At 33.6% G+C, this 13726-nt stretch overlaps 1 protein-coding gene across 14 annotated transcripts in view; it reads left to right on the top strand.

Moving 5' to 3' along the window:
• col12a1b (collagen, type XII, alpha 1b) overlaps positions 1–13412 on the top strand; it is a 243441-nt gene extending 230029 nt beyond the window's left edge. For 7 of the 14 annotated variants that reach the window (XM_087298610.1, XM_087298609.1, XM_087298608.1 and 4 more), the window contains 3 exons: positions 2961–3038; positions 7037–7207; positions 12529–13412. In XM_087298610.1, the coding sequence (XP_087154736.1) occupies positions 2961–3038; positions 7037–7207; positions 12529–12650 (371 nt within the window). In that variant the 3' untranslated portion in view covers positions 12651–13412. Of the gene's footprint in view, positions 1–2960; positions 3039–7036; positions 7208–9437 lie in introns of all 14 variants that reach the window. The other 7 variants (XM_087298613.1, XM_087298612.1, XM_087298611.1 and 4 more) reach the window with 1 other exon arrangement.
• Positions 13413–13726: the final 314 nt, after the last annotated feature.

Here is a 13726-nt window from a genome sequence, read left to right as displayed (position 1 = left end):
TGAGTTTAAAACAATTGCATTCTCGCCTGAAAAACTATTAAAACCTTATTTTGTGAGACAGTAAAGGAGTTTTTATTTAAACCGTGCAGGTTTTCTCCTGCGCCATTAGGTTTCACTGGTTACGCTGCAATGCATTCTGGGATACCTGCTCTTTGCAAGTTCACTCAAGTCACCTCTCTATGCATCCTTGACAAAAGGGGCACAGCAAGTACACATCCGGGAATTTTGTCTGTTCTTGGCAAGATGTGAAATCTGGCTGTTTCTCAATTCAAAGAATGCAGAGAACAGACTAGCGTTCTTGTGGAGAGCGGACTTGCCAGATGTCCTCGGGAGACCGCGAGGACAGAGAACACATCCTGTGAATAAAGAGATGCTGGGTTCTTCCTGATGGTCACCTTCAAGCGTTTTAAATTGAACATTATTTAAACATTACAGCATTCATACAACGATTTATTGTTTTTCCCCTTTTCAAAATATATTCTCTGCATAAAACATTATAAATAGACGTTGCACAATATAAATAAAACAGATTTTAATACAAACTTCAGCAAACAAACACCCTTAATGTGTTTATTTCTTTATTAAGATGTCCATGGTGATGTTTATATTCACCGTTTCATTTAGGGAACTCCTGATGTAAATAAGTTATATCTCTAAACTTTAATAATAAATCTATATTAAATGCTGTGCTTCCCACCTCCAGTCGCAATGACTTATGGGACTTCTAGAGCGAGATCGGTGCTCAAGTCTGCAGCATCCTCGATATCAAGAACACATCCGGGAAGTTTCACGCATCCTCTGTTCTTGCGGTCTTGAGTATTGGAACTGAACTTTGGCAGTTGATGATGACGTTACACGAGGACGCAAGATAGTTGAAAAACCTATATTGAGAAACAGCCTTTGAATTGGAATAGTACTTCGGCGATGGTTGATGACGTTTCATGAAGACACAAGAACGAAAGTAGAGATAAGAACGCAAATTGAGAAACAGCCTTTATTATTCGATCAAAAATCTTGAAGTTTGAGAGCAAAACTAAATATATTTTTGTTTAAAAAAACTATGTACAATTGCAAATAAAAAGTTTTGTTAATTAAAGAAAACACTGCAATTAATAATCAAATGATCCGTGAAATTTGCTCTCAGTTCTGTTGTCACTTTTTGTGGATCTAATTCTTTTATTTATTTGAAACATATTTAGCTTTGCTCTCAAGCTAAATATTTTAATTGAATAATAAAGAAAAAAAACAGACTCCATACATATACAGCTGTGTGATAATGTGTTAAATTCACTTGCGCTCATAACTTCCCCATACCTCATCAGTACCATCACTTCTGTGATTGGTGTTTACTTTTTGGGGGCGTATCAACCTGTCTCTCACTTCCACCAATGGCACACTAAAAGTTCTATCCTACATTTGTGCTTGTTGCATAAATCATTATAAGTGGATGTACATCCAATTGAGTTTTACTTTCCATGGGACAAGGGACAGTTCACCTAAAAAGGAAAATTTGGTAATTATTTTCTTGCCATGTACTTGAGTTTATTTCTTCTGTTAAACACAAAATAAGATATTTTGAAAAAAGTTGCAAACCTGTAACCATTGACTTCCATAGTAGGAAAAACAAATACTATGGAAGTCAATGGTTACAGATTATTTTGTGTTCAACAGAAGAAAGAAACTCAAAGGTTTGGAAACACTTAAGACCGAGTTGAACTATCTATCTAACTGGGCGAACTATCTCTTTAATAGAAATAATATAATATAATATAATATAATATAATATAATATAATATAATATAATATAATATAATATAATATAATATAATATGATATAATGTAATATGTAATATAATGAATATAATATAATATAACATGATAAATATAACATAATAAATATGATATAATATAATGAATATAATATAATATAATAAATATTAATATATAATATAATACAATAATATAATATAGTATAATGAATATAATATAATATAATATATAATGTAATATAATGAATATAATATATTATAACATAATAAATATAACATAATAAATATGATATAATATAATGAATATAATATAATATAATAAATATTAATATATAATATAATACAATAATATAATATAATGAATATAATATAATATAATATAATATATAATGTAATATAATGAATATATTATAACATGATAAATATAACATAATAAATATGATATAATATAATGAATATAATATAATATAATAAATATGAATATATAATATAATACAATAATATAATATAATATAATATAATATAATGAATATAATATATTATAACATGATAAATATAACATAATAAATATGATATAATATAATGAATATAATATAATACAATAAATATGAATATATAATATAATACAATAATATATTATAATATAATATAATATAATATAATAAATATGAATATATAATATAATATAATATAATGAATATAATATAATATAATAAATATGAATATATAATATAATGAATATAATATAATATATTATATAATATAATGAATATAATATAATATAATATAATATAATATAATGAATATAATATAATATATTATATAATATAATGAATATAATATAATATAATATAATATAATATAATATAATATAATATAATATAATATAATATAATATAATGAATATAATATAATATATTATATAATATAATGAATATAATATAATATAATATAATAAATATGAATATATAATATAATATAATGAATATTATATTATATAATAAATATGAATATATAATATAATGAATATAATATAATATAATATAATATAATATAATATAATATAATATAATATAATATAATATAATATAATATAACATAACATTAAACAGTGTGTGGTGGATGCTGATATGAAGGCATATGTGTGTGTTTTTGGACTAATGCATCAGTGTCTGTGTGTGTTTACTTTAGGAACACCAGGAGAGAAAGGAGAGAGAGGATCTCCAGGCGTGGGAGAGCGAGGACAGAGAGGACCTTCTGGACCACCTGGTATGTGTCCTGCTTTACTTAGATGAGGAATACAGTGATGAAAAACCTGCATATTTGAAGGAAAAACTCTGATTTACTGCCTTGTTTTCTTCCTTTTTCTTAGAAAGCTATTATGTTATATTTTATTCCATGTCCTCCACTTACATTTCTAGGCACAGATCAGCTGAATGTCTTGTGTGTTTTAAGTTATGTAACGTTTAAAAGCAACTCTCCCAGACTTTCCCCTCAGAAACTAAATGTCACATCTAAAAGGGGACCCATTATGCGAAGAACACTTTTATAAGGGGTTTAAACACAGTTGTGTTGCAACAGTGTGTGACTATAGCCAGCCTCTAATAGTAAATGGCTATTTTCATAATCACACTTGATTAAACGGTCTGCAGAAACACTGATTGACATTCTCCATTTGTACGTGTCATCAGAGGGGGAAAGCCACGCCCATAAGTGCAGAGAGAAGCAGCCATCTACCATAACAGTAAATGCATAGATGTTTGTAGCTCCGCCCCTCTGCCGAAAAGAGCACAATCTCATTTGAATTTAAAGCGACAGTCAGCAAAACAGCACAAAGGGTCAGTTTCAAAGAGCTCTAAAATATTATTTTTATGGTAAAATGTGCTGAAACTTCACATACAAACTGTAGGGATGTCAGAGAATTAATTAAAATCTTGTAAATAGGGGCATAATATGTACCCTTTAAAGGTTCATATTTTTCTAGATGTGTTTATAGTGTTTTATTATAATTAAAATTACTGTATGCATTGTAATGAATCACAGTTATAATGCTGTATAATACTTTTTATTGCATATTAATGCATTTATTATGTCTACCTTTTAAATCATTGTTTGATTTTTATGACTAATCATGTGTTTTTAGCAAACACGGCCTGTTGGCCAATATGTGAACTCCAGCGAGTTGTCTGAAATCTGATTCGGTGCTCTGTTTTATTTACAACCATATTCTTAAAGTAAAAATAAGTTGTAAATATCTTTGCAGCGATATCCTAAAAACAAAACATCCAGACAAAACATTGGTTCACCTCACATAGAGGAAAGCAATGTTTCGATAAATACCATATTTTCTGCACCATAAGAATTATAAGAGAAAGTCTCAATTACGGGGTCTGTTTCTGTACTTAATACATACATAAGGCGCACCGTATTATATGATGCATGCTAAAACATGCAGTCTATAAAAAAAAAAAAAAAGGATAACAGAAGCAAAACTTTGAGTTTAGTTGAACTTTATTCTACTATTTAACAATAAACTCACATTATTAATAGTTTTTAACTAATCTTCTCCCACAAATCCATCAAAGTCCTCATCTTCTGTGTCTGAATTGAACAGCTGAGCAATTTCGCCATCAAACAAGCCGGGCTCCCTCGCGTAATTGTCAGTCAGTCTTGTTGCCTTTTTAAAGGGGACATGTTGTGCAAAAATTATTTTTATAAGGGGTTTAAACACAATTTTGTGCCAACAGTCTGTGAATATAAGGCGCTTCTAATCGTAAAAATTGATTACATTTATTTTTCTTCCTCACACTTGGCGACGCAGTGGCGCAGTAAGTAGTGTTGTCGCTTCACAGCAAGAAGGTCTCTGGTTCGATCCTCGGCTCAGTTGGTGTTTCTGTGTGGAGTTTGCATGTTCTCCCTGCATTCGCGTGGGTTTCCTCCGGGTGCTCCGGTTTCCCCCACAGTCCAAAGACATGCGGTTAAATTGTCCGTAGTGTATGAGTGTGTGTGTTTCCCAGAGATTGGTTGCAGCCGGAAGGGCATCTGCTGCATAAAAATATGCTGGATAAGTTGGCGGTTCATTCCTCTGTGGTGACCCCGCATTAATAAAGGGATTAAGCCGACAATAAAATGAATGAATGAATAATGACACTTGATAAAAACAGTCTGCAGAAACACTTTGATTGACATTCTCCCTTTGAACGTGTCATCAGAGGGAGAAAACCCCGCCCACTAGTGACGAGCTCTCCCTCATTTACATAGGACGTTAGTCTTGTTTTTGAATCTGCCACTATGCTGACACACAGGCATTCATAGTCCCGCCTACTTTGCAAAAGAGCACAATCTTATTTCATTTCAAAGCGACAGTCACCAAAATGCCACAATTAGAATCAAAGCCTAAACTGAGCTGTTTAAAAACATTATTTGTGTGGTATTTTGAGCTGAAACCACACACACACACACACACACACACACACACACACACACACACACACACACACACACACACACACACACACACACACACACACACACACACACACACACACACACACACACACACACACACACACACACACACACACACACACACACACACACACACACACACACACACACACACACACACACACACACACACACACACACACACACACACACACACACACACACACACACACACACACACACACACACACACACACACACACACACACACACACACACACACACACACACACACACACACACACACACACACACACACACACACACACACACACACACACACACACACACACACACACACACACACACACACACACACACACACACACACACACACACACACACACACACACACACACACACACACACACACACACACACACACACACACACACACACACACACACACACACACACACACACACACACACACACACACACACACACACACACACACACACACACACACACACACACACACACACACACACACACACACACACACACACACACACACACACACACACACACACACACACACACACACACACACACACACACACACACACACACACACACACACACACACACACACACACACACACACACACACACACACACACACACACACACACACACACACACACACACACACACACACACACACACACACACACACACAAGGGACATCAGAGACTTTACATCTTGCGAAAATGGGCATCCCTATTAAATCAATATACAGATTTTCGGAGACATCAGTATTTTATAATAATTAACAAACAATTAATACATACATATTCTTATATATATAGCCCCTTTATAAAACACATGAAAGACGGAATCTAATTTTAATTTAGGTTATAGTTATTTTTGAAAAGAGACATGTGCATTAAATACCCTTAAGCAGGTCGCACACTAGAAACGCCGCTCGGCGCCGCGACACGGCGCGCACATTACAGTTTAAAGTATCACACACCAGACGCGCACATTCGAATGATATTTAACATGAAACTAATCAGATGGCGCTCTGTGGTGCGGCTGAAAAATGAACTGCGTCCTGAGCCATGGACGGGCGCCGCCGACAGCCGTCGACTTGCGGCGCCGGTGTGTGTATCCTGATAGAAACCTATGTTTAGAATTCTAAAATGCATGGTGCTGCGTGGCGCTGCGCGGCGCGCCGTCGAGCGGCGCTTCTGGTGTGCGACCTGCTTTAGACTGTACATAAGTCATAAATCATGTTTAATGTGCTGAGACTGCACTGAATGTGTCTGAAATCTCTCAGGAATGTGTTTAAAAAAAATCTGTAGTGTAGCGCAATGTCCACGTGAGGCAGTATTATGAACGTGATGGAATAATGACAATAACAGACCCATTAGAAATAGTAAAACAATATGTTATGATGAGCTCTTGAAGATTCATCATTTATAACTCAGATACTAAGCCACAATAAGCGCCTCCACCATCATTTAACAGTAAATAAAACAGTTGTCATGCCAACTTTAACTATAAACATTAGCTTGCAATGCTTGTCCCGCCTCTAAGCTCTTCTGATTGGTCCACTGCTTTTGGACCTGACAGTGATAGGCTGCGCTGTTCGCGAAAGGTGAAGATCTCAAAAAAGAAACAAGCGTCACACGTTTGTCAAGCATGTGTTTACACTGAAAAATGATTCAACAGTAGTGCATTAGACAGGAAAAGGGAACAGCACCCTTAGATCTAAGCAGTTGTATCTAAGGCAGTGTTTATCCTGATTTCTTTAGGCCCTCCGGGTGAGTCCAGAACTGGCCCTACAGGTTCATCCGGCCCTCCAGGCATCCGCGGTCCTCCTGGTCGCAACGGTGTTGCTGGTGTACGTGGACCACCCGGTCCACCTGGATACTGTGACTCCTCCATGTGTGTCGGTATGCAATATAACGGACAGGGTTACAGAGGTGCGTCTCTTTCATTCTAGCTCTGCCTGCTGCATGACAGTAGAAAACAACATTAATGGCATGCATAGTGTAACATAGTGCACGCACTGAGCTGTAGATGATGTAGCTAGATCCATGCAGATTAGCAAGGGTGACTCTTACCTGTCAGGATCATGGCACATTTCAGCCCAAAATCCAAGGAAATCAAGTATGTAATGAAAAGGGATAGTTCACTTAAAACTGACAAATCTGTCATCATTACTTACTCTTCACTTGTCAGAAACCTGGTTGAGTTTCTCTTTTTTTTTTCCTCTGCTGAACACAAAATAAGATATGTAGAAACAAAATTAGAGACCTGTCACCATTGACTTCCATAGTATTAGTTTTGTCTATTATGCAAGTCAATGGTTACAGGTTTCTTAAACTCTTCAAAACATCTTCTTTTTTGTTCAGCAGAAAAAACAGAAACTCATAAAGGTTTGGAGAGTAAATAATGCATACTTTTTCATTTGTTGGTGTCTTTGTGACCTTCAAGACAAATTGACATCGCAAAAAAGTAATATTGTTATTAAAAATATATGCTTGAATTTTCACTGTCTAAAAATGCAGATTTTCTGTTCATGAAATTAGTATAATTATGAATGTTAAAAACCGCTGTGCTGTTCTATATTTTTGTTGAAACATTTTAGCTGAATTTTATTAATAAAGGAAAGTACAGCATTTGAGATATTTTTTCAGATTAAATATTTAAGTCTTTACCGTCACTTGATCAATGTAATGCATCCAGATTTTTGAATGCTAATGTAATGCAATAAATAGTTTGCATTTCTGTAATGCAGAAAAAATATCAATAAATACAAGGTTTTTAACATTTGAACTAGTTAATACTTGATCTTTCAAAATCTAAGGTTAGAGTTAGGGCTATTGTCAGCGTACCTCATGTTTGACATTTTTGTAATTCAACCTGGGAATTCATTTATAGATCTTTCAATCTGAGGTGCGTCTCCCAAAACCATCGTTAGCGAATTAAGGTTGCAAGTTTTGTTGTTACAAACATAGTTGGTGTTTCCCAAATCTGTCGTTTCAGCGTGCATTCCCAAACTGCGTCGCAAAGTTGTACGTTTTCAACTACACCTCTAGAGCTGTAGTTAGAAGCGTAGTTCCTGGCTGTGTTTTATTCCCAGTTATCTCCCCTATGCCATATATTAGAATGTTCCAAAATTTGAACTCGGAATGATTAAAAAAATCATTAATCATCTCTCTTCGGTGTAATTTGCTTTCAATCATGTATTTTTACAGCTCAGATTGAGCGATCTTCATATTGACAATTGCGTTTCCTTCATAGAGCATTTTGAAAACATTTATGCCTTTTTGAACTAAGCCATGGCTCATGATGGAAGCTTTAGGTGACCTATGGAAGCCTCCAATACTCGGTGAAAACAAAAATAAATAGGTTACGTTAATGGTTTTAATTTACAGTAGCCTTGGCTATTTATATATTAAAAAATATATAAATATGTAGTATTGCACTTTTATAGGCCCAATACTACATATATATATATATACATATATATATATATATATATATATATATATATATATATATATATATATATATATATATATATATATATATATTATATATATATATATATATATATATATATATTTATATATATATATATATATATATATATATATATATATATATATATATATATATATATATATATATATATATATATATATATATATATATATATATATATATATATATATATATATATATATATATATATGTAGTATTGGGCCTATAAAAGTGCAGTGGTATGAATGTCAAAGTTGTTAAAGTTGACATAAAAACAAAAACAAAAAAACAATAGACTACTTAAATTATTTATACTGTATATTTGAAGTGAATCAAAACTTTTCAGCAAAGCTGTCCTAAAACCAAACATGAGCTTCTTTATCTTCGTTATTATTTCGTTGTTATTTAGTTTCGTTTAGCCATTTTAATCTAGATTAATTCCAAGATTACAGTTAGATTAATTTAGATTTAAAAATGTATCTATGCCCACCTATACTTTAAACCCTTAAATTTCTCACTCTTAATTGGATTCCCTCATGATTTTGGGAGGAAATGTGCCATGGATCTTCACCCTCTTTTAGTATCACAGCATCAGAAGCTGATTGTGTTCAGTTTGTGATTTGTGTGGCGAATAATCCTAACCCCCTCTCTGACCTGTTCCAGGTTCATAAACTTTCTAAACCACTTGTTGCTGCTTACACTTTGAAATCCTGAGAAAAAAAAAAAAAATCATGTTATTGGGCTCTGTGCTGATAACCAACCACGGAGATGATTAAAGCGAACACTATTGAACCAAAACAAACACAAGAGATTACGATCTGCGGATGGGTACTAACAACAACTCACAGCCACGGGCATCAGCGACGGCAGCCAAAACAAAAAAATGCTGGAGACGCATGACCAAACAACACACACACCAGCAACCACAACAAAATACTAACCAGGTGGATCTGCAGCCAAAGCCAATTGTCATTTAGCATGTTAACTCTCCAAGACTTGTTGTTTATCTGTACATAAACTAATCATGCCTAGTTAAACCAATCCCCCTAGTCCACTAAAAAGCAATAGATTTAACCCTGGTAGTGAGCTTGATTCAACTGCTTGCCTCTGGATTTGACTGCGTGCCTTAAGTGATCTCACAGACGTGTGCTCAGCGCCAGCTTCTTTTCATTCACCGGACCCTGGAGGTTTCTCTTTTTCTCTTTTAGTATGTGCGCAAGTTTCATTTTCTGTTTCGGTGAGATCATTCCTCTATAAGTTGGCTGTAAACAAGGGTTTTTAGATGAATATCTGATCCTGATTTTAGTTCTCATGTTGATGTTTGGGTTTAGAAAGCCAACTTGATGATAATGTTAATGAGCATTTAGTGGTTGTATATATGTATAATACATGTACACATACATGCAGTGGTGTCCAAAAAGGCTTGTTTACATCAAGAGCAAGAATTAATCTCGGTTTATTTTTAGGCCACTGGCAGATTATTTAGACTAATTTTAACTTATTATTTCTGAAAACAAGAAGATGTTTGGAAAATGCTCCTCGATTTATTGAATGTGTAGATTTACACTGTAAAAATATGATCAATTAGTCCTGACAGCCTATGTTTTAGGTCGTTGTAACTTATTAAACTTAGTTAATCATGTTCTAACTTAATTTTACAAGTTATTCAAGCTGTTTTAAGTCAGTTTTACATAATACAAGTTCAATGGACTCATAAGGTTTATTTGATTCAGCTTAAAAAATTAAAGCAACCAGGATTTTATTTCAGTGTAGGATTCAAAACAAGGCCCTTTTTTTGGACTAAAAGTGATTGTGTTTCATTTTAGGTCATTCAATTACAGTTAATTATAATTTACTTGGCCTTAAATACTGTAAATCAATTGACCCGTCTGTATAAATCAATCAAATTCAATATTTTTTTTGTTTTTAAAACTTATTTTGCTGTATAATTTTGTAAACACTAGAAAATTATACATTTATCAAGATGTTTGCACATGCAATAATAATTTAGCATGAAATTATATGATATGAATTCACAGAAGCAGAGTAATTGTGCAGATCTTTTGCATAAAACTTAAAACTTTGCATAAAAGTTTTCATTTGTCCAATAATCGCATATAATAAACCAGTGTTTCTCAACTGATGGGTCATGACCCAAAAGTGGGTCACGGGAACATTTTCTGAGGGTCGTGGAGTGTGTGGTCAAAAAAACAACAAAAAGTTTAATTTTTTACTAATTTTGACTTTTATTTTGAAATGCGTGCACGACAACTATATTGTTTGACATTTGTTGCTATAATTAAATGAAATTTCACATATGTCGAAGCGCAAGTACGACCCTGAATATGTCAAGTATGGATTTACATATATTGATGGCAAAAAAGACTTAAAGCCTCAGTGTGTCATATCATATGTAGTGAGGTGCTCTCACAAAAGAGCACGAAACCTTCAAAATTAAAACGACATTTAGAAACCAGACGACATGTTTTATTAACAGTTCAGTTTAGTTCATGGTAACTGAACATTTCCTTACTCTAACCACTGTTTACAGTGTTTGTCGTTTTTACTTTGTCATATTTCTATAATTTGATACATTTTGTTAAATGACAGCAATAAAATATTGTTTATTTGTAAGTCTTGGTGATTGTCTTATGATTTATCTGTCACTATTTGTGTATGCTAACAAATAAATACAAATTAATGATAATTCCTAAAATTGTATTACAGTTCCTAAAAATTCGGGTCGCGGCTTGATGCCCATTTAAAAATGTGGGTCCCATGGCCAAACCAGTTGAGAACCACTGTAATAAACAATGAAGTGTGTATATTGTTTATGCATTGAGATTTATAGGGATTTAAAGATGTGTTGAGTCAATTCAATTACACAAAGTAATAAGAAAAGTCATTTAAATACAGTTTTAGTGATGCAGTTAGTAATTTATTATGTAAAAACTTTAAAACATAAATACAAATCATGCAAACAACATCACAAGTCATAGACCATAACGAGGAGGTGAGGAGGTTACACTTTATAATAACTACACACTATCAACCATTTATTAAGCATCAGCATTTAGGGAATTCATTATCTGTTGAGCCTTATGCTTAATAAATAAATCAGTGTTACTGATATGCCTTTAAATAATGGTAACAATAACTAAACTCTATACAATTCTGGATTACTTCAACCGAACATTTGTATATTTTAATAGACATTTTTTAAAATTTTGTGGAAACATTTTATCAGAATTTTCTGATTTCTTATAATTTTATTTATAAGTCTTTACTGCCACTTTTGATTAATTGAACGCATCCTTATATATATTATTATTATTATTATTAATATTAAATGTATTTTTCTCTTACTAAACCCAGATTTTTGAATGGTGTTGTAATGCAAAAACATGAGCAATATTACACGAGTAGCAGTGCGATATGGCTGTATATCAGCACTGGTGGGAGGCGTGCGTGGCACGAGGCTGCAGTGTCCCACCAGTGCTTACAGAATATTTCTATTGCCTGAGAACCATCCAATGACCTTGGTGTAAGTGTTATGAGCCAAATTAAATATGTCTCATCAATCCGTCATGCTGATATCAATCAGAAGATTTTTAATTGTCATTTTGGACACCACTGTGTGTGAAGTACACATATACGAACCACCTTTCCCCCAGTTTTGCACTCACCATAGCCACACTGACAAAGATTTGACTTGATGAGTGACTCAATTGGCCACTGCCGTATCTCCAAGCAGAAGAGTTTCCACCTGATGCCGAGCGCGTAGTCCCAATCCCAGATGAAGACTTTGAGATTTCAGCAAACCAGCGGCGCAGGAGGTCACCTCCAGAGACCGGACCTAAAAGGAAAGCATGGTAAACAAACAAACCAAAACAGAAAAAGGCGGGGAAATTTGTCGTCTCAAGCTGTTGGCTTTTCGACGGTCTGTACAGATAATTAAATTCCTTCAAAACCTGTGTGGATTCATGCGTAAATCTCATAATATGGCTTCTTTCTGTTCCATGTGTACTCCATTGCTTGTAAAAACCGCATCGAATATGTGTGCGATCTGAAATCATTGACGTGTCCCACATCGCAGCGAGCAGTTTGATAATTTATTAACATTTGAAGGCTTTCCAATCAAAAAAAGGTCATCGCCTCTTCTAGCCATTTGCATATTCATCCATCATCATTTATGTACAAATACGCATTAGTTATTCATTTCTGTCTTCATTCACCTGAGAGATTGTCTTTGTTTTTTGTGTGTGTGTTAACATCTGCAGTAAAACATGCCCTCCATCATCATCATCATCATCATCTTATAAATCAGATATTGACCATGTTTGATTGAACCTCACAGCTGATTTTTGTCTTACCAAAGGTGGAATTGCATGTCTGTGCTGTATATTTAGTATGATTTCTTATTTGTAGTTTTCGTTTTGTTTTTAATCCAGAATATAGTTGTTGTAATTGTTGTTTTTATCAGTATCGAATGCAGTTGTTTGGCATTTGCTGGCAAGACTATTGATATAGTTGTTGCTGCTTGATGTTTGTAACTGCACATTGTGAATTCCACAGCCTTATTTTCTTATTTATTTCTGAAACAGAGGAGGCATTTTTCAATAAAACTACTGAAAATACCATCTGGGTCATTTTTTGTGTGTGTCAGATTTACATTTTATTGCTTGTGCCATTTCATTTTTATTTTTTATTTTTTTTTTACCAACACTCAAAAAAAAACTATTTAAAATGAACTGAAACAACACAATTCTTGAGATTTTTTTGGGGGGGAATCTTGATTGTTTTATGTTCAATGCACCTAATCGTAAATTTTTATAACATTTAAAAAAACTTGCTTAAAATGAGCTGAGATTACGCAATTCTTGAGATTTGTTTGGAGAAAACCTAGTTGTTTTATGTTCAATCCACTTAACTCTTGGTTTTTTTTTATTTGT

This window comes from Danio rerio, chromosome 20 (assembly GCF_052040795.2).
Source record: "Danio rerio strain M-AB ecotype USA chromosome 20, GRCz13ab, whole genome shotgun sequence".
Classification (NCBI taxonomy): domain Eukaryota; kingdom Metazoa; phylum Chordata; class Actinopteri; order Cypriniformes; family Danionidae; genus Danio; species Danio rerio.
The sequence above is the reverse complement of the archived record's forward strand: the minus strand, read 5'-3'. Positions and strand labels throughout refer to the sequence as shown.